The sequence below is a fragment of the Panthera onca genome, chromosome D4 (assembly GCF_046562875.1).
Source record: "Panthera onca isolate mPanOnc1 chromosome D4, mPanOnc1 haplotype 2, whole genome shotgun sequence".
In the NCBI taxonomy this organism is placed as follows: domain Eukaryota; kingdom Metazoa; phylum Chordata; class Mammalia; order Carnivora; family Felidae; genus Panthera; species Panthera onca.
In genome coordinates, this window is record NC_138351.1 from 19022417 (window position 1) to 19049933 (window position 27517).

Sequence of the window (27517 nt, forward strand, 5' to 3'; positions counted from 1 at the left end):
GGCAAAGGGCAGAGAAAGGAGAAGTTGACGAAAATCAAGTAACTGTCACATTAAAAAAATTTTTTTTTTTAAAAAAAATCAAGTAACCGTGAAACATGGAGATGCCTCCAACGGGAGGCACTGCTTCCCCAGAGGCTAAACAACACGTTTTGAAAGGTTTTGTCATTGAGGCCTGGAAGGCAAAAAATGAAAAGGGAATCTATTTGGGTGACCAGAAAGCCAAAATGAGTGCCAAGGGCCAGGCTACAGATAGTCACAGAAGTCTTCTGCACAAGTGAAGCTAGAGAAAGATTCTCGACAAACAGAGAAAAAGAAAGTCCGTAACTTGTGGAATCCATTTTTATTTCTGAATTATACAGAGAGGCTATATATATATATATATATATATATATTTTATATGGTGTTGTTACATCTTTATATTATTGATCCACGCTATTTAGGGAGAAATCATTTAGTTATTTACCAAAACAAAGTCTAATAGATACTTTATTCTGAGCAATCCAATACATGGTAGAAAAACTTTCAAATATATAAAAGATTAATTTGTGCACATCTAAATGTTTCTAAGGGAGCAAACTACTGAGGCATTGTGATTAGATGAGTTGCAAACGTAGTACCAAAACCAAATGCTTAAAATGAGATTTTAACAACACAAAAGCTTAGAGTAGTGACTTCCTCACACATGTCGGAGTGTATCTTAGAAGGTAACCCCATAAAACATTGTATGGCTTCAATGGGAACCTCAGAATTTTCTTCCACAACCAGCTATTGATTGCCATGAAACAAACTTTCTCACTCCTTGACAGAAACTTCAGTGCACATTTATGTTCTCTTTCTTAATCAAGGAACTAAGCAAAGAGTAGTGCCACTTGGGGAGAACAATACTTTTGCCCTGGGACCCTTTGGTTCCCTAAACTACAAAGTGACAGGAAAAGTGTAAAACAGTTCCCAGAAGTCAGAACCAAAGCAAGAACGCTTAGAATGCAAGGGCTAGATAGCTACTGATGTGAATGTTTACATCTGTCTACCTATCTGCTTAGGGATGATGGTTTTTTTTTTTAGGATTCTTCTAGAATTCTATTTACTTGGATTGAATTTACATAGTGGCTTTTCTCTAGCACGTGCAATTAAATGGTCTTAAGATAATAAAATAGCAGATGCCTATCAGAATGGCTGTGCAGCCCATAGATCAGCCCAAACAAAATCAGTGACTGCGGACGATGGTCATAATCTCCAGGGAGGAAGATGACGCCTCAGACAGAACACCACCTGAGTAGTTTTCCATGAACGGGCCAGACAAGCTCAAGGGAAACGTGACTGGTGAAATTCTTGCTGTGTGTGGTTGGCTCTATCCTCAGGCTTGCACCACTAAACACAACACTGATTTCTTCATTCCTTCCTGTGGCTGGGGCGGAGGGTACCACGTAATTCGTCTTCCAAAACGGGACCACGGCTGAGCAAAAGGGAGCATTGTTATTAACTGTGCCAGAGCCAGAGTGGTCAATGGGTGAACCAACCGAATATTAGGTCACCGGTCTTATGTCAACACTAAGCTCTGGGAGAGGCATAATTTGGGCTTCCAAAAGTGGAGCTGGCCTCAGAGACAGGGCATGTTCTAGGGTTTTTCTATTGGACAGGACAGAGGTTAGGAGGGAGGTGACCCAAGAGAACACAGTTGGACAAGACGCTCAGCTGAGAGGGACACAGAGGGGGGAACTCAGTGAACTATGGCTCATGGAGGAAAGAGAGCTGACCCGTGTGCATGAGAACATGTCTGGAAGGTGGGTGGGAGACGTCACGAAGCGAAGGAGGTCGGCAAAATTCGGTCACCTGTACAAAGATGTCTACCTCCAAGTGTTTCAAAGCTCATGAGATCCAGGGCTCAGGGCGCCCCAGACAGCTCTCCTGGATGCGGTTGTCACCCTAAGTCTATGGTGGAACCCCGCTCTCCACCCCATTCTTAGTGTTGACGGGTGATACCAGAGAATAACAATGGTTCCCAGAGTAAGGGCAGGACCTTGGCAACACCTGTAAATAGCCCAAAGCCTTCTCAGCGGGCTTCACTTTGAGTCACGTAAACATACCGTGAGCCATGCTTTTGTGGCCGGGGCTCCCCGTCTTTTTTCAGCAGGCCATTTATTTTACGGACTCCGGAGGCCAACACTTTCTTTTTAAAGAATAAATTAGTTTGCAGGCTTATTTACACCTTCTGCCGAAGAAACTCATATCCAAATCCAAATGTGGGGGAGGGGGGCGGTGAAGAATAGGTGTGCAGGAGCAGGCACGGCCCAGTCAACTTGTTCCACAAACACAGTAAATATTTTAGGCTTTGTAGGCCACGTGGTCTGTGAACAACTGTTCAACTCTGCTGCTGTAGTGCAAAAGCAGCCACAGAGAGTCTGTAAACAAATTTGTGTGGCCATGTTTCAGTAAGACATTTATGGGTACTGAAATGTGCATGATTTTTCAGGTGTCACGAAATATTTAAAACAACAACAACTTTTTTTTTTTCCAGCCCAAATGGGAAAGCCATCCTTCACAGGAAGGCCACGTGAAAACAGGCGGCATGCTAAGTCTGGCCACAGCTTTGCCAACCCTCCCGCTGGAGGCCCACGGATTCGAGGCCACGTGTGGCCTTTGAAAGGGCATGCGAAGACTCCACAGAGAAATTTTGCAAATGATAGTACACGGTCATATTCAATTTAAATGAAATACGATTAAAGGGAGGTGACTGAAGTGACCAGATTAAAGTGACTTAAAGCAGACTACTTTTTGAGAGAGACATTTAGATAGCTGAGCGTGGCCGGGTAATGAATTTCCAACATTCATTGGAGGAATAACGATTTTTAAAGAGACCACGCACAGACAACATGATACCCAATTTGAGAACCAAAAATAAAACTGAGGTGAATGAGAAAGTCTGGCTTCCCTTTGAGACCTAAGAGAGGATTCACGTGGACAAGAACCAAGCGGGCACATGGCCGATGACAGCTTTCCACCGGGGTCTGCTTTCCAACTGTGCCCAGCAAGCTTAGGGTTTGAAAAGCAGAGCAACAGGAAGGTAACTTGCCTAGGGAGGGTCGAGCCCCCTGTGTTTTAAACCTGAAATGGTCACCAAGGAGAAATCCCGCTAACCTATGGCCAACAAATCCACTCGCGACGAACAGCGGACCGAGGGTATCTCACTGGTCAACACCAGTCTAAGAGAGGAGATATCACGGCACCAAGGGGTAACCAAATATGGAGACGGAAGGTCCTATTTTCTTGCTAAGGTTCAACCGAAATCTTCGAGGCACGTAATTGGCAAAATAGGAAAACGACACGCAATTTCATAAAACACGTGAAGAGTAAACAAGATCCCTTACTGTGTTTCCCCTTAGAAATTTAGAATGGCACCAGGTAGTGCAAAGTGGAAAAAAAAAGTACCATCCGCCCTGTCTCTTCCAGTGGGTATGTTTCAGCAGAATCAGGAAGCAGAACATCCTTTTCTTCCAGCCGGGCGGGACTAGGGCTTTCCTTTCAGCTTCAGGTCAATACTTAGAAAAAAAGGAAGAACACAATGAGAAACACTAGAAATTGAATAGGAAGCATTCGGTGATCGCTGGGAGTGGCGTGCGCTTTGCTTTTTTTTTTTTTTTTCCTCCAAGGACTTACTGAAAAGAGCTCATGCAAGTTTCTTATGCTAGAAAAAAACCCAGTAAAAGCCAACCCTCCCTCATGGCCAAGGCTTTCTCTAAAATGTGGAATTTTTATTTATTTTTACGAAACTGTTTCTGGAAGCATTTTACGCCTCTCAGAATGACCTAGGGAGGCAAAAGACGGGTGTGAGGGCTCTTTGCTGAAGTAGATTAAGGAACCCTGTTGCATTTTGGGAAGGAGGGGGCTACCTGTTTCTAGTCAATGACCTTCCCTTGTGGGGCGAATACATGATCTGCCTGAAATCAGTAATCTGCTAAATGCCACATACAAGGCAACAATGAAATAGAAAAACTACCCCCCTCTCCCAAAGGAACCCACAAGAGTTGCGAGAGTCCAAGAATTTGCATGACAGGGGTCAGTCCACCTGAACGCGATGGAGTCTTATAAGCTAAGACAAGGTTGTTCTTAAGGTCTAGTGGGTTCCCAAAACTACCTAGAAAATAATTCCCAAACCTCCCCGCGCCACTGGTTTCTCTCTTCTGCCTCTTAGTGAACCTAGCACAACTTTCTGACACCCATCTGACCAGAGAGTTCCGGTCTGTTTGTTCAAAAGAAGAATTTCAGCCAGGAACAAATGAAAACACTGTTTGAAAAAGGCCATTTGGGAGGCATCTGTGGATTTCAACGAGACCTGCCCTCCCGGCCCCACACTCTGCACACTGCACGGGGACTGTGGTTTGCTTGTGGGATGTGCAGCAGCTGGGGGTGGGTGGGGGGATCCTTCGAGCAGCTTTGCAAATAAAGCCATTGGTAACCTGTGTGCCTGCCCATTGAGTTTACAGGAGTAAAGAAAGTTTCCTTTCACATTCCCTCAATTCTGCCACTTATTAGCTTGGGGCTTGGGGCCAGTCACCTGCCTTGCCTAACTTTCCATTTCTGTATCTGTGAAATAGAGCAATCCTGTCTCTCTCTCTCTCGGCTTGTTAAGGATTAAGTCTCAAGTGTTTTCAGTTGTGAGTACCTCAGGATCTTTTTTAAATGGACCCTGATAAAAATCTGAAAAAACGAACAAACAAAACCCCTTACACCAGGATGCCCGTTCTGAAGCACCTCATTTTTCATACTTTTTTAAAGATTTATTTCTATTAATTTTTTTTTAATATTTCGAGAGACAGAGGGTGATCCAGGGAGGGGCAGAGACAGAGAGAGGGAGACACAGAATCCAAGTAGGTTCCAGGCTCTGAGCTGTCAGCACAGAGCCCGACGCGAGGCTCGAACCCACGAACCGTGAGCTCATGACCTGAGCCAAAGTCGGACGCTTAACTGAGCCACCCAGGCACCCCGAAAGATTTTATTTTTAAGTAATCTCTACACCCAACGTGGGGCTTGAACTCACGACCCCGAGATCAAGAGTTGCACTCTTCACCAACTGAACCAGCCAGGCGCCCCCATACTGACTTTTTGGTAAACTTTCTAGGGCTTCATTTTTCCCTTCAGCTTTTGGTAAACAAAAAGCTGAAACATGGAAACCTATTTATGTGGTTTATTGAAGAAGAGATAGTCAAAAGTGGATGATTCTTAAATAAATACAGGAAACCCCACTGAAGTTTAATTTTTGAGACAACAGTTATCTTGTGGGGACAGTAAAGTGACCAACATTGCTACTAATTAAACTCTCCCCTAGTAAGTACCACCTCCCTTGGATCAGATACACTATTTATTTATGTAAAAATATTTTAAAAGCATATGCAAGTCTTAGGACATGAAGGAACAAATAAAGTCCAAACTTGGAAGTGAAGGAGACAAGCATCTGGGGATACTTTTGAAAACAGTATGCTTTTTCGGGGAAAAAAGAAAACAAACAAACAAACAAACAACTTACTTTTAATCAGAACTGAAATACAAAAGGATTATTCCTGATCTTTGGGCAGATGGGCTTGGTTTTTCTCTAACCAGCTTTCCGGCGAGAAACCTTCTGATAATTTTACCCTAGGCCATTTCGGCTTCTCGCATATGTTAAATGAGTTTCCTTACAAAGTATCTGAGAATATTGTTTAGTGATGAATAAACTCTTGTGTTTTATATAGGAAGAGGGGGACGGGGGGGGGGGCATAACTTTCCTTTCTTTCTCTAAGGAAAAGGAGAGGGGCACATTTCATTTCATTCTTGGCTTGACTGAGCTCCTTGAAAACACCCTTTGCTCCTTCTTCAGGTTCTCCATTCGATACTAGCTACAGAAGGTGTAAAATGCTTCCAGGCAGGAGCCAGAAAAAAGGCAAATAAAGCCCCTTATTCTGATACTAACGAAACCCAGAAAGCCAGGGCTAGAAGTCAGCCTAAGAACTCCTTGGCCACTCTGGGCCCTCGGCTTGGATCTCATCCTTTGCGCTGAGATCACGTGCCTGGGAAAGGCCGGGCTGAAGAAGACAGAAGCGTGGAGAAGAATATGTTCTAAGGGAAGGGACGTTAACCTTGGTAGCAGCCTCCCTCCCCCACGCCCAGCCCCGGAATGAACGCAAACAAGGAGCAGTGCCCTCTTGTTTGCCCTCTCCCCAACCCAGTCAGCCCCTCCGAACAAACAAGGAGCCCAACAGGACAGGCAAAGGAGTGGGTAAGCCCGCAGATGTGACAGCCATAGGCCAGTGAGTGACAGTCACGCCCCGCTGCTCGTTCATTGCAGGCCCGGGACTCTGCTGTAGGGGGCGCTGTTTTGCAGAGGGAAAATTTGCGCAAAGAATGGAAGTGGCTTCAGGGACTCCTCTTTGCCCTGCAGAATTTTTGCTCCACAATGTGCTTGAAGCAACTGTCTTCATCTCAAAGAGGCGGGGCACGCGTCACCTCCTGAAAAATAGCTGTGTGAATTCAAAGGTCTCCTTACAACGTTTGTTCTTTCCTGCTTAGCGGGGACCTTCTCTCTGGGGTTTTTGTCCACCAACTTTAAACTACAAGGTCAACGTGGCGGCTACACAACTGTGGCATTATGGTTTTTCCATCCCGGCTTTGGACCTTGAGGGAAAGGAGGTCCAAAGAGAACAAAACGTGACAATAGCTGAGACATGCAAATCCGATCTCTGCCCCTCCTGGGTTCCTGGGAAGGGCAGTGTTAAATTCGCCACAGCTCAGATCAGATGAGGCGCCCTTAACAGGATCGCCGGGTTCCCTCTGAGAGCACGTTGGCGGCCACACTTCATTCCCTGAAACGGACTTGGCCAGTAGTCAACTCCGTTCTCTGAAGCACCTAAGTGTGTCCTTTTCTGGTCTAACCAAAGTTAGATCAGGGGCTGCACACCCATTCCAGAATTACGACCATCTCTGATTTCAGAGCCACTGGGTCTGCATGCAGAATCAAAGCCCAGCCCTGGGACATTTTTACCGCTATAAAACATTGGACCGGTCGGACAATCTCTCTATGCCACTCTTTCCTACTTGCAACATGTACCTCGTGGGATTATCCTGAGGATAAAACTCAGATAATGTGCATGAGGCTTTTCCCATAGAACCTGGCACATGGTGAGCCCTCACTAGGTGTGTGATTTCTATTTGTCACAGGATGAGGTCAGATGGACTAGATCATTCCTAAAGTTCCATCCAGACTCGGTTGCCTCTTGGAATTTTCAAAACAAGGACACTTTTCTCCCCCATCCACTAAGATACGAAGTTCAAATGGAAGTCCCAAACTTTCACTAATGAAAATAGATGAAGTAACTTAGAAAGCAGAGTTGCCCAAACGCTCTTAACATCTGGCTCTAATATTCATTTTTCTGCTCGTTTTTGGATTGGAAAACAGAATGCCAAATAGACTTCAGCTGTCCTTAAGGAATGTAATAGTGATCATGAAAGAGTGCGAAGCCGGCACACTTCTCTTTAAGTTTCTGATTTGAGAAACAGAGAACGTGAAAGCTGAACATCTAAACAGAGTTTACCCAGTCCTTGATGCATTTTTTTTTTTTTTCTTTCAGAGCCCAGCCATACAATACTACAAGTAACCACATAGCTGTTATTGATGGTGAGTTCTTACTCCTTCTCCATAGAAGACATTTCTGGATCATTGTAAAGGCAGCTAGTTCTGAGTGCAAGGAAAAAAAAAAAAAAAAAAAAGGAAGCAAGTAAACATTTTCTTCACTGTTACCACTTTGTAGGCACAACACTCTCGGGTATTTTAAACTGTGTGATGTGGGTCTCACTGCCAATGGCGAAGAAACCTACACCTGATTCTTTTACCACCGGTTTTGAAACTTACTAATTGCCCATGATTGAGAAACATAAAAGGGAGATGGAAAATTCCAAACAACTCCAGGGGTCTCTTCTGTTCTTATTTCCTGACTTTTCAATCTATCTTATTCGGAGATCATGATATTGCAAATTTTTACTTGTAACCCAAATAATATACTTTATACACAATGGACAGTCCCTCTCAAGCAGCCCCATGTTTGTGTGCACATGAACACAGTTAACTTTCAGTTTGTACAAGAATGAGGATTTTCCGAGACACTAAGGCAAAAAAAATTGCCAATGTCAGCTTTCTTTGTTACAGAAAAATACTGGGACACTTACACAATACAGCTGAGCTGCGTTCTGGTATTATAAGCGAATCCTAAGATTAACCTGCACTGAATGTGTCCAGAAAGAAAAAAAACGTAGCCATATGAGATAACGAAATAATAGTTTTGTTACAATGTATGAATGTGTTCATGCTTTTGGTGTAATATTAGCCGCTTTTCATATTCCATATTGGCAGAATTCCTGTTAGCAAATTTCAAATGTACTTCATATTAATTTTGATCAATTTCAACTTGTACTTTCTCTCCTCTTATATTTTATTATCGGCGAAGACTATTTAAAGAGATTCTACAATCTTTTTCAACTTTTTGTTTTTTGAGAGAGAGAGAGCCAGGGCCTGAGCGGGAGAGGGACAGAGAGAGAGGGAAACACAGAATCCGAAGCAGGCTCCAGGGCTCTGTCAGCGCAGAGTCCAACGTGGGGCTTGAACCCACGAAACCGTGAGATCATGACCTGAGCTGAACCGACTTTAGCCACCCAGGCACCCCATAGAGATTCTACAATCTTTTTAAATGGGAGTTCCTTTTGTAAATGTGAATAATTTCACAAGCTAATGTATCTGCTCGAACACGAGAGGTTCAGTTCCCAACGGCAGGCATTTTGTTGAGATGGTAGAAGGCGATCTCCCTGGGAAGGGCAGAGGGCTTCTTCCCTCCACCGATCTCACTGGTGGTCAGGTATTTTTACAGAGGATTTTGGCAACTTGAGTGAACAAGGGCCGTCAGGCAGGGGTTGACAGTGTGCCAGAAAGACCTAGCAAAGCTGGAGCGGAGTCAAGAAAAGGCGTTCTTCCGAATCTAGCTTTTCTGTTTTTTTTAACTTTGCACGATCCTTCCCGCGAAAACAGCAATTTACAATCCATTTAATATTGTCCCTCCAAAGGCAGCGGACGGATTCTTTAAAATAAGAATGGCTCTCTCTATACAATTAGTCCTTTGAAAATATTTTCTGTCCTGTATAGATGCCAAGTTTTAAGGAAAACAGAAGACAGGCTGAAGAAAGTCAACGAAGAGGCCGTGGGGGGGGGGGGGGGGGGGTGGGATAAGGTGAACATTTGAAAAGAAAGCAAAGCAACAGATAGGTTCTGTTCCATGACAAGGTATATGTTTGCTTTGGTTAGAACCAGCCTGAAGCTTTCTAATAAAGGTCACGTGGAAAGTCAGCGTGTGTCTGTTAATAGAAAGAACCTGGGTTATCTGGCTTCTAGAACTAAACCACAGATCTGCAGTGACCAAGTTTTCTGGGCCCCAAATCCTCATATACCGTCTGTCCAAGGATTTGGGAGTCACTCCAGAGGCTGAAAGATAGTTAAGGAGATGTAGTTAGTGGGCTCAAATGGTAGGAGTCAGAGGCATTTCAATCCTCTGTGGGGCCGACAGTGAAATTCTTATTACTTTTTCAAATGTGCCAATATCTTTCAATTCCTCACATGTGTAATGTCACCATCAAAAGAAGGAGGGTCAGTTGGAGGGGAATTAAGACAGGCAGATTACCCGCGGAATCCAAAGCAAGAGCATAGACTCCTAAGACAAATCTAGTTATTTCTACTCAGGTATTTATTTTAAAGTGGCGATTCTCAGAGCCCGGTCCTGAGCCAGGCAACATCGGCATTACTGGAACGTGTTAGAATTCCGGATTCTCAGGCCTGCTGAATCAAACTCTGGGGTGAGTCCCAGGATACCGTGTTTGAACCAGTGCACCTGGTGATTCTGATGCCCAGAAAAGCCTGAGAATCACTGCTCTACAGGGATGAACTTAATCTTAGGCACATTTGTCAACTTATGCAGCAGAAATGTCCTGAGCATCTATTCTGTATTAGATACGCTGGGTGCTTCCTTTAGCAAGGAGATCAAGACATCTCAGGACCACCTGAGGCTAGTTAGATACCGAGGGAGACAGTCTGTGGGCGTAGGGAAGAGAAGGAATGATCAGAGAGAGAGAAAAAAAAAGGAGAAAGCCACACAATAAACCCCAAATGATAACTGTTTCATTATGGTAGCTTAAACAGGAAGGGTAGAAATATGGATGGGGGTGGAGTGGGAAATTCTATGGAAAAAGGCAAGGTTTTAATGGAGATAATGCAAGAATACGGCAATATGACTCTATAATGGGTTTGGCTGGAAAGTTATTGATTTCCCTCCCCTCAATCTTTTGTCTTGAAAACACCTCTTTAATTTCATAAGGATTTTATCATTCAAAAAAAAAAAAAAAAAGAATCTGAAACAGAAATTCATTGCTCTTTCTGTCTCCGGGGAATCTCATGACACAATGTAAGCTGAATACAGATAAAAGCTAACAGGGCACTTCACGCCAACATCTGGTTCCTCGGTTCCTAACCTCTTCCTTTCCCAACTTCGGGTTTGTAACAGTTGAGTGAGAGACTGAAAAGATTCCGTTAGAGTAGAAATGCAAAGACTTTTGAGTACTGTTAGTCTACATGGGTGTCCATTATCTTGAAAGAAAACCAACGCAGCATAGGAATCTTATAACGCTAAACTATGCTGACATTTCTAAGGCAAAAATCTTTCCTCAAATTTTAATTAATCTTTTTTTTTTTTAAAGTAAGTTCTATGCCCAATGTGGGGCTTGAACTCATGACCCTGAAATGAGGAGTTGCATGCTTTTCCGACTGAGACAGCCAGGTGCCCCTCATCCTCGAATTTTTACCCCAAAGATCCACACTGTGGGCAAATAATTCTACATAGCACCTGCAATAAAAATGTGCTGTAGGAAAAAAAAAATAGCTCAATGGATTGTTCTCATGAGGAATTGGCATTTACATCTATACAGGAAAAAAAAAAAAAACCAAAACGTATTTATTCAGAATTTGTAGCTGTTTGGACATTGCCCAGGTTTCTGCTTTTGCACTATCTGTTAAGATGAGAACTAGTTATAAATATTAATGGCATAGGCAATATTTGAAATGGAAAAGCTTTAATATAGTAAACATTCCAAATAGTACTTGTCTGCATTTGACATGAAGTGTCAGAAAAAATTTTTTGAACTTGGAAATAAAAGGAAATTACTGGGATGTTCTTTGAAAGCAATGCTGAGTTGACTTTCTGTTGATGAGCTATTTTACAACTCTTTGGGGGACAGAGATGCTAGTAATTTCAATTCAGTGGAAAAGATAATCCTAATTGACAGTTTATTGCCCTGTTGGATGTTGATCCATTCTGCATCTAAACCAATAATCTTATCCTAACATTCCTTTATAGATCACCTACAGAAATCTAGCATTGCAAGCGTCCTTTGAACTGGTTTTTACACTTTACTGGGTCTGTCATTAAATAATTAGTTGAGTAAAATCATTGGCATGTATCATTTCATATTTGTATTCAAGTTAAGATTTTGCCTTTTCAAAAGGTATACTTTAACAATAGTGAGTAATGATCCTTTTTCTATTCATCCAAATAGCTCTGAAGCTATTTAGTTGAGCAGTATTTCCAGGTCACTAAATAAGGGGCTTAAAAAACTTGGAAAGTCACCAAATTGGTTCCATAGTCCAAATTTCGACTTGTCATCGTTCCTCTCTATTAGGATGAATTAATGAGCTTTTGTGGCCTCAAACTATCTAACAACGATCTGGATATATTATATGTGATGGTGCCTGTGATGTGTTCCTTTGCTGTGGTGCCTAAAATTACATGTACATTAAAAAAACAAACAAAAAAACCCCACCACCACCACCAAAAAAAAAAAAAAAAACCAGTAACAAATGCGTTCCTTAAGGTAACCAAGATCACAGGGGAAAATAGATTGTAGTACAACTACCAGACATTGCATCTAATGTGGGACAAAGGGGACCCTTTAAAGTTCAGCATTATCATCAGGATGCAAAAAGAAAACGCCAGGCATGCGGCTTCTCCCGATTCATTCCTGAAACGCAAGCCAACATCACGCCAGCTGCTGAACGAAAACCAAGTCTTACTTAGCTGCTTCTGATGCTTCCCTCAGTTCTTCGTCCAGTCTGCATGAGCAAAAATTATCGGTGTGGAAAAGAAACAGAAAAGAAGCAAGCACAGCGTGAGTCACTCGGCAAAGCAGAGCCAAACATAAGTGGAGCACATGTGCCTTTAAAAACCATCCTTTGGAGCACTGAGACACGCTCCTTCGATTAGATATGGTGCCATTTCCTCCCATTCGGTGTTTCTGCATGTTTACTTTGCAAATTCCTTCATAAAGGTAGGTAGATACACAAGTTGCAAGGAGAGCAGAAACATGCTGGCGGAGTAAAGCTGAAAACGTCCACACCGGTCTGTTGCGTATAGTTAGAGACAGCTTGCAGCCTGGGCCAGCTCAAGGGTGAATCTGGTTTAGTGGGTTTCAGTTGCAAATCAGGCTGACCTCAACAGCTTTACACACAAGACAAAGACCAGGAATGGTATGCAACAAGGGACGGATAGCATGTTGAGGTCACCCACGAGTCTAAGACACAGGTGCACACACACAGCGGGTCCAGCGTGAATTGTAGATCAGGAGATTTTACCTCACACTTCTCTTATAAGATCTCTCTTCATCGTACCTTACGGGATAAAAATGAATGCAATGAGCAAGATGAGCCAACAGACGGAGAAAATGACAGGTACATGTTTTAAAGAACAGACAGAACGTGAGAGAAAAAGCCTACCCCCTAAAAGAATCAAATTGCCTTTTTTGGAGAAAAACGTATTTTCATGGGATATAATCGAGGAGGTAGAATTCATAATTAGCTTCAGCCAGTCCTCATTATTTGCAGGTTCTTTGCATTGTTTGCAAATTTGCCTGCTGCTTGCATTTTGTTTCTGACCCCCCACGTCAATAGCTGTGGCGCCTTTATGGTGACTCACTACTTTTATTAGTGGCAAAAAATTTGAGCCACCTGATGTGCACATTCCCAGTCGAGGCCCAACAAAACAAGGCTCTGCCTTCTCGTTTTAGCTCAGTCTCAGGCTGCCAACAGGTGCTGTCTATTTAGTGCCAGGTTTTCCCTGTTCCTGTGCTTTTAATTGGTAATTTCGCCATTTAAAATGCCCCCAAGCAGAGTGTTTAGGTGCTGTCTGGCATTCCTAAGCACAAGAAGGCTGTGATGTGCCTTCTGGAGAGTATCTGTGCATTAGAGAAGCTTTGTTTGGGCAGGGGCTATGGTGCTGTTGGCCGTGAATTCGATGTTAGTGAGTCAACAATATATATCAAATCAGCCATTTTTACACAGAAACACACAAGGTTCTATGTTAATTGGTTAATGGAAATTAACCAGGTGTTTGCAGGAACTTAGCCCTGTATTCCTCCTAGGGACAACGGTTCGCCGTTTAGGGTTCTAGGACATGATTGCCACAAATAAGAATATACTGTCATCGACAATTATAAATCTAATTTCAGATTGGGCAACTTTTTCTTTCATTTAAGTCCTTTGATGACAGGCTCCAGCCTAGCTGAATACTGGTCTTGGGACTGGCCGAGATTAGATTCTCCAAATGGTATTCAGTAATAGGCTTATGGCTTCTCTCATTTTGAAAATGGCATAACATGAAAATGAGACGATGTGGGCCAGGAACAGAAGTGGCAATAAGGACATCCAGAGAAGATGGACTGCGGAAGACGGGAGAAAAACACGGACACACGGGGAGGACAGGGATGGTTGTAAATTTCTCCCTCCAGAAGAAAATCTTCCCAAATGGAGCCCTTTTCTCCTTAAGAAACTTCTCCCAAATGGAGTCATTGAAAACTGATGGGTGTCAATGAATGAAAAGTGCCTTGGGCATGTTTAACTTCTCATTTAAACTTTCCTATCAGATAACAAGTCTCTAAAAGCAACCTGATTATAATAAATAACATTCTGGATTGCCAACTCTTGCTGGGAAGGCTCTTGGACGCATTATGCACATTTTCACCCAATCCTTGGGGCCTTTCTATGAATTGCCCCTTACTTCCCCATTTTCTGGATGCTGCACTGAGGCACGGAGAGGTTTTTTTAATGTTTACTTATTTCTGAGAGAGAGAGAGAGAGCCAGACAGAGGACCCAAAGTGGGCTATGCACTGACAGCAGACAGCTTGATGTGGGGCTGGAACCCACCAACAAAGAGATCCTGACCTGAGCCCAAGTCAGATGCTTAACTGACTGAGCTACCCACGCGCCCCAGCTCGATATCAGGGGCTGGCAGGAGGGTTCAAATCTATTATTAAGCCTCCAAAACCCATTCTCTTCTCTATCTCCAACTGCCACACCATGGAGGCATTGGCCTATTTAGCTAGAAAGTGGCCAGTGCTCATTTCCACTTGAAGAGATAATGTCCTTGTCATCTTTTGCAAAGGGAGACAGACCTACAGGAGGTGGGTACTCCAGTGACTTTGCTGACCGTAGGAGTGGAGCTTGGAGGTGGGGATGCTCCTTTCTGAGGTAGCAGGATTGAGCTGGGAGGTAAGCAGGGGGCGGGAGTCCTATAAGCTAAAGAGGATCAAAGCCGCTGTTAGGATCACACGAACACTGCTTGATTCGGCTAAGCCAACTGGCAGTTCTAAGCCAAATCATTATCCGGTGTTCACCTCCTATCAAGAGAAGGAAAACCAAACGCATCTACTCCTGAGCTAGGACTTCCAATACTTTAAGGAAGGTGAAGGAAACTGCTAGAAAAGGGTAGGAGAATTCTGCTGCCAGGCTGACCTGGGTCTGAATTCTTTCTAGTTCCATCTCTTCCTTGCTCCTACTTATACTTGACATAAGTAGCTTTTCTTCATTGTTAGCTTCCCTTACCTGTACTTGGGGGTTTACTATGGGGATTAAACACTACATACATAGAGCACTTCTAACGCCTGATACGGTATTGCCACGAAATAAATGCAAGTCTTTTCTTTCCAGCTTCTTCGCCCACCCACTCCCCCCACCCCCGCCTTTTTTTTTCTTTTTAGTAAAAGGACTCTTTTTTGGAAGTGCAAATTGGGAAGTCTACTTTGCTATCCATCTTATGGAGGAAGATAGGCTATCCTTGTCTGTCTTGTCTGTTTTCTTCGAGCTAAAGCTTAAAGGCCTCCCATTTTCAATCAAATAAAAAAAAAAATGAGTGAATCAGACACAGAGGAAGAAAAGCACAACCCACAGAGAACAACGGTTCTTTGCAACAGTGAACCAAACAGGAGAGCTCCCTCCTCAGCCTCCGTACTTTTAAGTCTCAGCTCCAAGCAGCCGGTGTTAACTGTTATTCTCATTATTTTTACAGCACGATCCAGCGCCCTTCAGTTTCCATGCTGTTTCCTCACGGGCTGCTAATTGCATTACCCTGAGGAAGGGGATCATCCCTACCCACGCCACCTACCACTCTGCCTTACCTTTCACCTGAAGGGACCCGTGAAGAAAAGGGATTTAGAAGAAAACAGAGAAAAGATAGTTTATTTTTTCCCCCCTTTTCCTAGGGCCGGGCAGGTAAATGACTTTCCATAAGGCAATAAAGAAGGCAAAGCTATGCTCAGACCCTGTGGTGTCTGTGAGAGAGGGAGACACAGGCAGCAGGTGTACTGATTCATATTAAGTCTATGCTTTCCAAAATGGGAGCAAAATTTAAGGTGAAATGAGCAATGATCGATAACCCCAAGAGAAGATTATGTGAAAGAGAATCTGAAAGAACAGGTCTCTATGGGTATTCGGAAAAAAATATGTATTGATTGGAAAACACTCCGTATTTATTTTAAATAGAATTCACGACATTTCCCCAGTATTCCAGAAGTGAGTTGTTTTCCAGTCCCCTCCAAACATGCAGTATTTCTTACCGAATCTTGGAAACCATCACGACTTACTTGATGATGCTTTCTGGAATATGGATGCAGTCCATTGGGATCAGCCCACTGAGTTCTGATAAACTATTGACATACTTAATTTTACTGCTGAATTTTGAGCTAAAAGAAAAGAGAGAGAAAAGATGTCATTAGTGTCCACTTCATCCCTTCTAAGTGTGTTGCCTCTTCTTGAAAATCCTGAAAAAGTTAACACGTTGGCCCCGCACTTACTAAGAAGAAAGGCTACACATCCGAGTAGTTGCAACATGCGAGATACTGTTTTAAGTGGCTTATATGTATCGACTCCCTTATTTCTTCTTAAGCCTAGTGAGGTAGGCTTGTTATTATTCTCTTTTTGTTTTAAAAGATGTTCCCAGTGCTCCTTTAAAACTTGGGGAGGGGCTGAGAGGAGGAGAGAGGAAAAAAATCCCAAGCAGGCTTCACGCGGTCAGTGCACAGCCCCACCTGGGGCTCAAGCTCGTGAACTGCACTGCGAGATCGTGACCTTAGCCGAGGTCAAGAGTCAGACGCTTAACTGACTGAGCCACCCAGATACCTCTAATTCTTCTTCTTCTTTTTTTTTTTAAAGATAAGGAAATTCGACACACAGGGAGTCACGTATTTGCCTAAGGTTTCACCTCAGGTATATGGTAGAGCCTGGATTCCAACCAGAGCAGTCTGACCAGAGTCTATACTCTTATTTTTTGTAAGTTTTTTTTCTTTTAGTTCCAGTTAGTTAACAGTGTTATATTCGTTTCAGGTGTCCAATATAGGGCTTCAACACTTCCATGCATCCCCTGGTGCTCATCACACGTGCCCTCCTTAATCCCCATCACCTATTCTCCCACCCCCCCTCGGGTCTATACTCTTGACTGCACTTCACATGGCCTCTTAGAGGTTTCTGCCGCTCTCCACATTCATTGGTTTATGGTTCATTTGGTTTTGTTTGCTTGTTTCTTTGTTCTTAAATAAAAATCTTGTCATTAATTCTTTCAGCCTCTTCCAAGGTTGATCTATTTCATGTTTTTGCATGTTTGTTTATTTCATGTGTGTGTGTGTGTGAGAGAGACAGAGGGAGAGAGAGAGAGAAGGCAGACAGGGGAGGGGCAGAGAGAGAGGGAGAGAGAGAATCCCAAGCAGGCTCAGTGATATCAGCACATAGTCCAACATGGGGCTCTAACTCATAAACGGAGATCATGACCTGAGCCCAAACCAAGGGTCAGATGCTCAAATGACTGAGCCATCCAGGCACCCCGAGGTTGATCAATTTTGCAAGTATACATGGGACACCTGGGTGGCTCAGCTAGTTGGGTGTCCGGTTTTGGCTCAGGTCATGATCTTGAGATCCATGAGTTCAAGCCCCACACTGGGCTCACTGTTGTCAGCACACAGCCCACTTCAGATCCTCTGTTCCCTTCTCTCTGCCCCTCCCCTGCTTGTGCTGTCTCAAAAATAAAACATTAACTTCTTAAAGTATGTATAAACTCATTTTCCTCTTAATATTTTAGCTTGTTTTTTTTTTTTTTTTTTTAGTTTTTTTCTTTTTTTAAGTTTTGGCTAGCGCGTTCAGTCCAGATGGACCAAAACCATATTCCAGTAACTGGATCTGAATTACAAACAGCTTTCATCTACACGTTACCATGTTAGATGTGTATAGACGGATATAAGACAACATGAAAAGATACTATTGCAACTGATCAAGGGATGTGCCTCTGGGGAAAGGAGTTCCCAACAGAAACTGGCAGTTGTTGAAGGAAGAACTTAGTCTTATCGGTAATGGTTGGATGTTTTATAAGGAGAAAGCATTTGTGTATTATGGGTGTAATTGCAAACTGCTTTTTAAAATGTGTCATTCCACTTGAAAGGGAACTTGATCAAGCATCGAACTTTCTGGAATGGTTTCCGAGAAAAAGACCTCTCCAGTCGAGAGATCATGCTGAGCCGTCTGCCAATTGTACTGCCTTCTGTTCAACTACTGTGCATTCTAGAAGGAAGGCTTTGCGGGGTCACACCTCTGTACGGTTATCTTTCACATTTTACTTGCAATCTGACCCTGGGCCACTGGCGGTGAATGACCTGTGTCTCCACAGAGTCACTTCTAGCCGTCCTGAGAAGCCTTGGATGGACACACACTACCTCTTCCTTCCCCTGGACTTCCTGAGCTAAATTCAGGTTTTGATAAAAGATAGAGTGGGTGGAAGGGGAACCCTCCATCCAGCTCCAGGGTTACGTTCACTAGAATGTACAGTTCTCTGAACATGTCATGTTGTCCCTTTCTTGGTGTGTTTGGACCTGCTGTTTCTACCTGGTTTCAGCTAGTCCATCCTATCGGTTCTTCAAAACTCACCTTGAAGGCTCGTTCTTCTGGAACACCTCTCTTGACGCAGGCTCTCAGCCTTTACTCTCTACCTGTTACCCCAAATTCACCCTCACCGTGTTATCACCCCCATTTTGCTTCAGCTATACCCTCTGTTTTAATTGCTTACTTGTCTATGTCAGCTGCCGTGCCTCTCAATCTCCACCTAACCCAGTACTTGCCACAGACAATTCATTAAAAAAAATAAAGAATTTCCCATCTACCTGTATCATAGGTGTTCTCCTTTTTTTAGTTTTAGTGACCTCTTTTTTCAGGTCTAAAACTTGGTTACACTGATATAGACTGATGCAGAGGGGGATCTTTAAAGAGGGAGGGTGTCACATGATGAGACTGTAGAATATAATATTTAAGTACTTGAAATGTGTTTTCTTCACAATTGGGCGGACAACTGGGTTCAAAGTCTGAGTCTATCACTTACTGGCTATTTTACATTAGACCTGGGGTTGGCAAACTATAGCCTATGCACCAAAGCCAGCTTGTTAACTGTTTTGGTTTTTTTGTTTTTGTTTTTGTTTTTGTTTTTGTTTTACAGTCCTCCAGCTAAGGATTGTTTTTACATTTTTTTTTTTTTTGATATTTGAAAAAAATCTGACACCAAGAATATTTTGTGATATGAAAACATTTTTAAGAAGTTCAATTTCAGTGTTCACATATCAAGTTTGATTCGAAGACAGCCACACCTACTTATCTATATAGTGTCTATTGACCGTTTTGGACCTATAATGGCAGAATTGAGCAGATGTGACTGAGACCGGATGGTCCACATAACCTAAAATATTTACTGACTGATCTTTTACAGAAAGGGGTTTGCTGGTTTTTGCATTAGACAACTTCATTGACTTCACTGAACCTCAGGGATGTTTCCTGCATGAGGGAAACAGTAAACAGTATCTCCTTCAGAGGACTCACATTACAATTAAATGAAACACTGCCTGTACATACTCAGTAAATGTAAGCCATGAGTTTCTATAATTTACCACAATACTCTTTGCTATCATTTTATTACTGTTGTTGTACTTACCATCTCGAAACTCCCTTCGACAAATGATGTTGAATTGTAATTACTTCTCAGTATTCTTACAGTAACAAAGTTTTGTTATTTACCGAGAAACTTATTTGTTTTATAACCCCCAAATGATCAAACAAATATCAGTGAGTGAATATGATAACTAACATTTACTTTTCTTGGCTATTAAATTTGAAAAGAAAAACTTTTAAAAGATTCTATTTTTAAGTAATCTTTGTATCCAGTGTGGGGCTTGAACTTATAACCCTGAGATCAAGAGTCACATACCCCACCTACTGAACCAGCCAGACACACCCCACCATTAAATTTTTTATAAGCTCTTCATGTACATTGATTCCTATTCCCTTATCAAAACATTTTCTTTTTTTTAATGTTTATTTTTATTTTTGAGAGAGCGAGAGAGAGAGAAAGTGTGGGGGCAGGAGGGGCAGAGAGAGAGGGAGAGAGGATTCGAAGCAGGCTCCGGGCTTTGCGCTGACAGCAGAGAGCCCGGCACTGGGCTCGAACTCACGAACTGTGAGATCATGACCTGAGCCAAAGTTGGACGCTTAACCTGAACCACCCCGGCATCCCAAAGCACTTTCTATCATTAAAATAAGTGGCTTTTGTATACCTTAAATATTTCTTTTTTTTTTTTTTAATTTTTTTTTTTTACATTTATTTATTTCTGATAGACAGAGACAGAACACAAGTGGGGGAGGGGCAGAGAGAGAAGGAGACAGAGAATCGGAAGCAGGCTCCAGGCTCCGAGCTCCGAGCTGTCAGCACAGAGCCTGACGTGGGGCTTGGCTCAAACTCACAAACCGTGAGATCATGACCCGAGCTGAAGTCGGACACTGAACCGACTGAGCCACCCAGGCGCCCCTCTCATATTATTTTTTTAAAGCAATTTCACATGGTATGGTAAAGAACTAAACTTTGCCAGAGGAAAACTAGGTTGAAAGATGCTACTCAATGGTTGGAAGTAGGAGGTGGAAATGCTACATACATGTAAGGGAACACTGAACAAAAAAGGTAGAATTGGGAAGGCACGGTAAATGTCCCTGTAAAAAATAAATAAATGAAGGTTTTTAACCTTTAGCATTTTTTTTTTCCTCCACAAGTGATCAGGATGTTTCTTAGAAATTCATCAATAACTTTGAGACAGAAAACTTTCAGTTCATCTCCTCTGCATCCCAATGTTAGGTAAGACTGTATTTTATTTTAAAGCTCTCTAGGCAATACACCCTGTCCCTTTCGTTTAACTGTTTCAAGTCTCACTATATTATGAGGCATGTTTTCTTTTTCTTTGTGTCCCCCAAAATGTCAGGTTATACAGTATCTAACACAACATAAATGGTGGATAAATATTCACAGAATTGAACTGAATCGAAACCCAGAATCCTCATGGGCAATGAAAAAAAAGCTCTCAAAATGGCTGCCCAGACTCTTTCCCTAAGTTTCGTGACCTACATGATATGTGTTCAGAAGAAACAGAACAATTAAGACAAGGCACACCACTCCCGTTTCTGTCCTTGGTTTGTCTTTATTTTTCCACTGTTGCGTTATGATGCCTTTTCTACGCTCTACAAATTACCAAGTCCACTTTAAAAGTATTACCTACTCCCTTCTGTATTGTGGCATGGAAACCCTCCCACTTCAACCTCTGTGTTACAGCAAGCAATAGAGAGGTCATGTTTCGTAATAGTGGGGAAAAACAGTCATTACAAAATAATGCTCACTCTTAATTAGGGTTCCTTGCTACACAGTCCAAAATAGCATTCCAGGAAAGGCAGGGGCAAAATATGCCTTCCTAAATACTCTCTGTGTTCGTGAATTCTTATTTACAGGACAATGAACACATATTTTGAAAAACGACTAGAAGTACTTTTAGTATAATAACAACCATACCTTATAAAAGGTCGTGTCACTGCAAGGATTGTTCTGATGAACCAAGACGGATGAACAATGATGAATGATTTCAAATTCTTTCGCAACCTGTTTAACAACAAAAAAAGGAAAGAAAAGAAAAGAAAAAAAATCACTCCTAACCCATTTTCAGTAGGAGTTAAAATGGAAAGTATATCCCCAAATAAGCATATTATAATATTAGAGAGTTCTAGGTAAGTTCCTATTATCTGATGGGAAGGAACTGAACGACCATGATTAGTAAAAAAATTATTTTATTAAAAACTTTTAAATGTCTATTTATTTTTGAGAGACAGAGTGTGAGTGGGGGAGAAACAGAGAGAGAGGGAGATACAGAATCCGAAGCAGGCTCCAGGCTCTGAGCTGTCAGCACGGAGCCCGATGCGGGGCTTGAGCTCACAAACCATGAGATCATGACCTGAGCTGAAGTCAGACGCTTAACTGACTGAGCCACCCAGGTGCCCCCCTCCCCCCAATTTTTTTGAGATAAAATTTGTAACTTGTATGAGTCCAACCTCATTTTCCCAGAGGAATAAATGTAAAGTAGGATGGGTGTATTTCTGGACTGCATAAATCTATGACTATCAGGGTGCATTTTGCTTAACAATTCTTTTCATTTTTGCCAGCATTATCTTTACTGTTTTGAAAAGAACACATTCTTACTAGCAACTTAGCCAATTTCTTTGATCTACTAAGCCTTGGTTTCTTCTTCCGTATTATGAAACAAGTAACAGTAGATCATGTGGTTGTTTGACTTTCAGATTACCATTTTAGCATTCTTGATATTCAGGCATGTTTTGAAGCATTAGCAATGCTACTTTATGAATGTTTAGATCATCAAATGGATCTTAGATAACATAACAGGGCACTCGCATGTTGTCATGCACGAAGCCACGTCTAAGGGGATGCCACACTTAGTCAACTGAGTCACCCAGGTGCCCCTAACATGTTTTGTTCTATTCAAGCCAGTATGGATGGAAGTAAAGTATCTTGGGAGAAAAGTGCACCACGGGACCAAACGGGCTAGTGGTTAACTTGAACTATCTCGGCGAATGATGGACTATAAGCCCAACAGTCGCCCAGATCAACAGTCCTAGTGCACATAAGCAGCATCAAGATCACGTAAAACCAGTAAAGAATCGTGGATACTCCACGGGTGCCTGGGTGGCTCACTTGGTTAAGCATCTGACTCTTGATTGGCTCGGGTCATGATCTCATGGTTTGTGGGTTTAAGCCCCGAGTTGGGCTCCGCACTGCAGAGCCTGCTTGGGATTCTCTCTCTCTCTCTCTCTCTCTCTCTCTCTCAAAATAAATAAATAAACTTAAAAAAAAAAAAAGAATCATGGATCCTCTGTTTATCAGGACAAACCGCACCTTCATGCGGCAACGGCATACACATAGTTTAGAACAGACGTGGTCGCCAGGTTTGAGATGACAACACCTAGCAAAACCCAGGGGAGCTCTGCTTTATTTCAGATTTGGGGCAGCAAGTGAACTTTTCTTAATATTTCTGTCCTTTCTTAACTCTGCATAATTCCATGTTCCCAAAACGTGATCACGTGTTTCGGTAGATGAAAGGGAATTAGGAATGGGAGTTATTGAGGAAGCCAAAACGGAGATCAAATAATGACGCCCACGTACCGTCTGTCAATCATCTGGTAGCATTTTTTCATCCAGCCCAGCCCTGGCATCTTGCGTCTGGGGGTTGCACCATTCAAGTACACAATCATATAGTCTTCAGCTACCATCAGCTCTAAAGTGCTTATTACATATCTGATCACAGGAAGGAAGAGGAGGGTTTTCATTTCCCACATGAAACAGTTCATCTTATTTACAACATGATTATATGACATTTAAATTACAGAGCGTATGACATTTAAGAATGGTTGTGCATATTCCCTCTTTACCTTGAAAAGAATGCAGTTTCCTAAGATTATTTCTCTGAGAGTGAGTATTGCTCATTTATCTGTAGGGTTATCTTGTTTTTATCTTTTTTTTTTTTTTTTTTTTTTTTTTTTTTTAATGCGCCTACGCTAAAAAAATACGTAGGTTAGAACCCGAATTTCAAAAATGTCAACAATGTTATCATGTACCAAAGGCACAAGTGAATGATATAAATGAAGCCATGTTACGGGGGGAATAAAAATAACACTTTATCCAAAGGAAATGTTCCAGGATTTGAGAGTGCAGGCAAGACTGTGTTCGTTTTGTTTTCAAATCACTCTACTGACAAAAGTTCTTTTAAAGGCTTTCGCCTCTTGAGCAATATTCCTTGACAGAGATTTCATTGACTTTTCATCAAAGGCTTAGAATGTTCTACATCATCTATTTCCTCCCATTAAAGATGCACTATCTGCCATGCCATGCCATAGACATTCACTCAAAGCACTTTGCCATAAATATCACTCACAGGAAAAGATTTTCCATGACATAGTGGTAATCCGCTCGACTGCTGTCTGGCAGAAAACAGGCAGCAAACACAATGATTGCATTTAGACCGTCCCCATAGTATCCTGGGCGACAAACAAAAAGACATTTGTGACCAACTGAAAGCTCTTAACAAGATAATATTTAACCTAAAGGGCAAATCTGGAAGCTTTGGCAAGCGTGTGTGCATAAATGTAACAGATCTTTAAGTGAGTATTATATAGACTATACTTCTGTAAGTACATAACCTTATTTTCAGTGGTTATCATAGAGTATAATATATGTATATTGTATACAGCCTTAAATATACAGTGTGAATATATTTGCATAAATGGCATATCCATTGATTATGGACGATGATATGTGTTGTACATAGTCATGAATGGGGTATATAAATATTCAACTTAGCAAAGGATGGGGGTTTTGACTTACAGGTTTCTAATATATAATGCTTCAGTCCTTTAATGGCTAAGAGGCTCTCCCTGATCGTTTTTAGCGGTTTTTCTCAGACTCTGGTTAATTTAAAGGGAAAATCTAGTCACTGAACTGCAATATAATCGGGCTCACATACTCCAGTGACCAGATACTAGAAGGTTAACAAGCAAAACACCTTTATTTTGATTTTGTGGACTGGTTCACTTGCCAGTAGTGTCCCTGGGATCTCCAGATTCAACAGGCAGTGCATTGACACGTGGAAAGTTCTGGCCAGGCCTCGAGTCACTGAGCACAGAACACAGAGCCTCATCTTTTTAAAAAAGAACAAATTCAAGACAGGCCTGGTGAAAGCCAACCTCTCTTTGCGTTTTACGACAATATGTGCTTCTGAGAAAACTTGAGAATTACTTCCTGGTGACGCGGACAGGAAGCAGAGGTGGGGGTGCTATACGCACGTGTGTGAGAAAATAAAAGGCAAGTGTGAACTCCAAGGGTCAAGAAAAATATAGGGACATCTCAGGACATTTTACCCACATCTGAAAGCTGTGTGGCATTCTCTAAGCTCTGTGCTCCCTCAGAGCTTATCTTGGACACTCATGGCAGCTGTTGGTCAAACCTCCACGGGTTTGTGCATGGAGTCTCTCGTGTCCTTCAGACTTAAAATATGAAGGAATGCACTGTGTTTTCATTTTTTAATGTCCCTTCATAAACACTTGGAATTTTTGTCATATAACATAGGTCTGGACTTCAGAATCATTATGTACAGATTGCCTCAAAGCTCTGAGTAGGCAGACAGGACATACCCTCAAGCCTGATCTGAACTCAGTGCGTTTCATTTTTTCAGAACTCTAAATACCCCTCTGGTGATTACATGGCAGTAAAATACCGGCTGGATATAGACTTGGATGGGCTTAACTCTTGAAAAGCAGCTTAATAAGACGTTCTCTACAAAGACAGTATGACCCTACCACAAAAGAGGTGGGGGGAAAAGAGTGATACCAACTAAAAATATATCAAATTATGGGTTTGTGTGTATGACTAATTTGAGGTTGTTGGATGCAGTGTTTACTCCACATGTGTTAGAAAATGCTACCTATGTAAGTATACACCCGATGTAACCCACGTTTGCAAAACAGGATTGCCGTGGCTTCCCTATGGATTATTTGCTTTGTTCTGCCTCTTCCAACATGCAGGTAGTTACCAACTTCTTTAAGAACCAGATGTGAAGGAAGATGGCAGGAGATACATTGTAACACAAGAAGTGTTTGTTCCACCGAACAATTTCATTTAAACAGATTCAGAACCGAATGAAAATCCACAAAGGACACCGTGGCTTTGCTACACCAATGCTAACACCACAAAGGTAGGCCATTTAGACTGAGCACAATGCCAAGGACCCGGTTCATTCAAAGAGAGAATAGACATAATGAATCCAACTTAAAAACAAGTACAAAAGCATCTCTGTAAATGTAGCTGCTTGGCTCCAGGGTGTCAACCTAACTTCAAGATCATGACCACTCAGCTACTTTGATTTCTGTTCCCATTTCTGGAGAATTTCTAATTCTAATTTTTTTTTTTTTTTTTTTTTTTTTTTAAGGACAGTCCGAGGTTTCTAAACAGTACTTCAGAAGTCATCTTAAATGGCATTTCAGCTCTTTGTGTCAGTGTGCCTGTCCTTGGAATGCTGTGGTGTCACGGTCACCCAGGCTCATTAACTCGAAGGGATACTGAAGAATCAACTCGCCACGTCCTGATCATCGTCTAGGTCAGGAATGTCTCTTTATATAAAAATGCCTGAAATTCACTAGGGAAGGTGGAGTTTTGTAGTTTTGGGCAGAGGAGCTGCAGGAAGGGAAGAAGAGGCAGGAGACAGAGGAAGAGAAGAGGAGGAGAGACGGTGGAAGACGTAAGAAAGGAACAAGAAGAAAAAGACTTCTTCGGGGAAGTTCTCCTTCCCAACCAAGATCTGGTGCCATTGCTGTCAGGCTCGGGAGATATTTCAGATCGTCCTTGCTGGCAAAGGGCGGTAACTGGAAGGAATGGGTCTGTTTGCTCTTGGTTCCTCGCACATGCCTTCGAGGGGGTCGGCTAACCCGATTTCTGTGCTAATATTTAGCATATTGCAGCTTTAGTCAAGGGAAGTCGGCTGCCAGCAGCTGAAGAGTTCATTGGAAGGATGGCTTTTTGAAAACATGTACTTTAGCTCTCTTCTCAGTAACCAGGAGGTGAGTTCAGGGTGTGTGCGCTGAGGTGCATCAGCAATGCCACCGCGGGGCCTCCTGAGACCCTCTGGAGCGATAATGCAAACCTTACCTGAGGCAGAACAGACAGGCATGAGAGGGATGGGACACAAGTGTGCCGGCCAGCAAATGGGATGGAGAGAGGAGGGAGGATGTGACAGTCGCAACCAAAACATACACACACACACACCAGCCCGCAACTCTTCTCATTCTTTCCAGGGTCATTTGTCCAGCAACACTGCAGAGAAGTTACCTGAATCTCCTATAACGAAATGAGAGAAGTAAAAAAAAAAAAACCAAAAAAACCAAAAAAACAAACACACACAAAAACACAAAAACACAAAAAACAAAACAAAACAAAAACAAGAAAGGAAACTTCTCATTATAATGCTTCGGTGTAACTGTCCATGGTTATTGAAATACATTCTCCGTCCCCAAGTTCATAAAAAGCCAGTTTCTGGCCTCCAAGTGACCCCACACTGTTGTTGATCCAAACCACCTAGACCTCTCTTTGGTTTTTTGTTTGTTTGTTTGTTTGTTTGTTTGTGCAGATAACAGGAATATTGCTCATGGGCTCATGGGTGGTGACCCCGGCTCTGAGATCACCTCTTTTGACTGCTGAGGTAAGGGAGGGCTGAGAAGCTAGGTCATGTCCCAAGGTCACAGAGCAGTTAATGGCCAAGACAGGTCTTGAGCTCTGTTCTTCTATATGGTGTCCAAGGCCTCCTACCATAGCTCCTATCAAGGTCACCAAAGCCGAAGACTGCATTATTCGGATACTGCTCTCACGCATGCTCCCAGCTGGCATGACCCTTGGCAGAGTCTGGCTTTGCAGCGAACTTAGGTGGCGGTTTTAATCACCCCCACCTTGCAGTTATCGAGCTGCTGCTTTCCTGTTGGCCTGAACGGGAGAACTTCTTCGTGGGAAAATGCCAGACACCCCAAGACCCGTGCTCACTATGGAGTGCTGCTTCTTACACGCTCGTCAGAAGCCAGGATAACAAACACAAGAGATTGGTATCTGGGGAGTGTCGCTTTCTCATCAGTAGCGTCTAAGAAGGAGGTGTCAGCTTCCAGCACAGCGGACCGAGCTCTGGCAAATTCAGAAGTAAAAATCTGAACTGTCTTTACCTACAGAGCACAACAGCTGTTCA

General features: G+C 42.5%; 1 protein-coding gene across 8 annotated transcripts in view; it reads right to left on the reverse strand.

The window, feature by feature from the left end:
* Positions 1–391: 391 nt before the first annotated feature.
* Positions 392–27517, reverse strand: part of PRUNE2 (prune homolog 2 with BCH domain) — a 270970-nt gene continuing 243844 nt past the window's right edge. For 3 of the 8 annotated variants that reach the window (XM_078436917.2, XM_078436922.2, XM_078436924.2), the window contains 7 exons: positions 23672–23774; positions 22903–23034; positions 21244–21330; positions 15971–16069; positions 12131–12169; positions 7658–7705; positions 392–3536 (listed from right to left, as the gene is read on the reverse strand). In XM_078436917.2, the coding sequence (XP_078293043.2) occupies positions 3506–3536; positions 7658–7705; positions 12131–12169; positions 15971–16069; positions 21244–21330; positions 22903–23034; positions 23672–23774 (539 nt within the window). In that variant the 3' untranslated portion in view covers positions 392–3505. The other 5 variants (XM_078436918.2, XM_078436919.2, XM_078436920.2 and 2 more) reach the window with 5 other exon arrangements.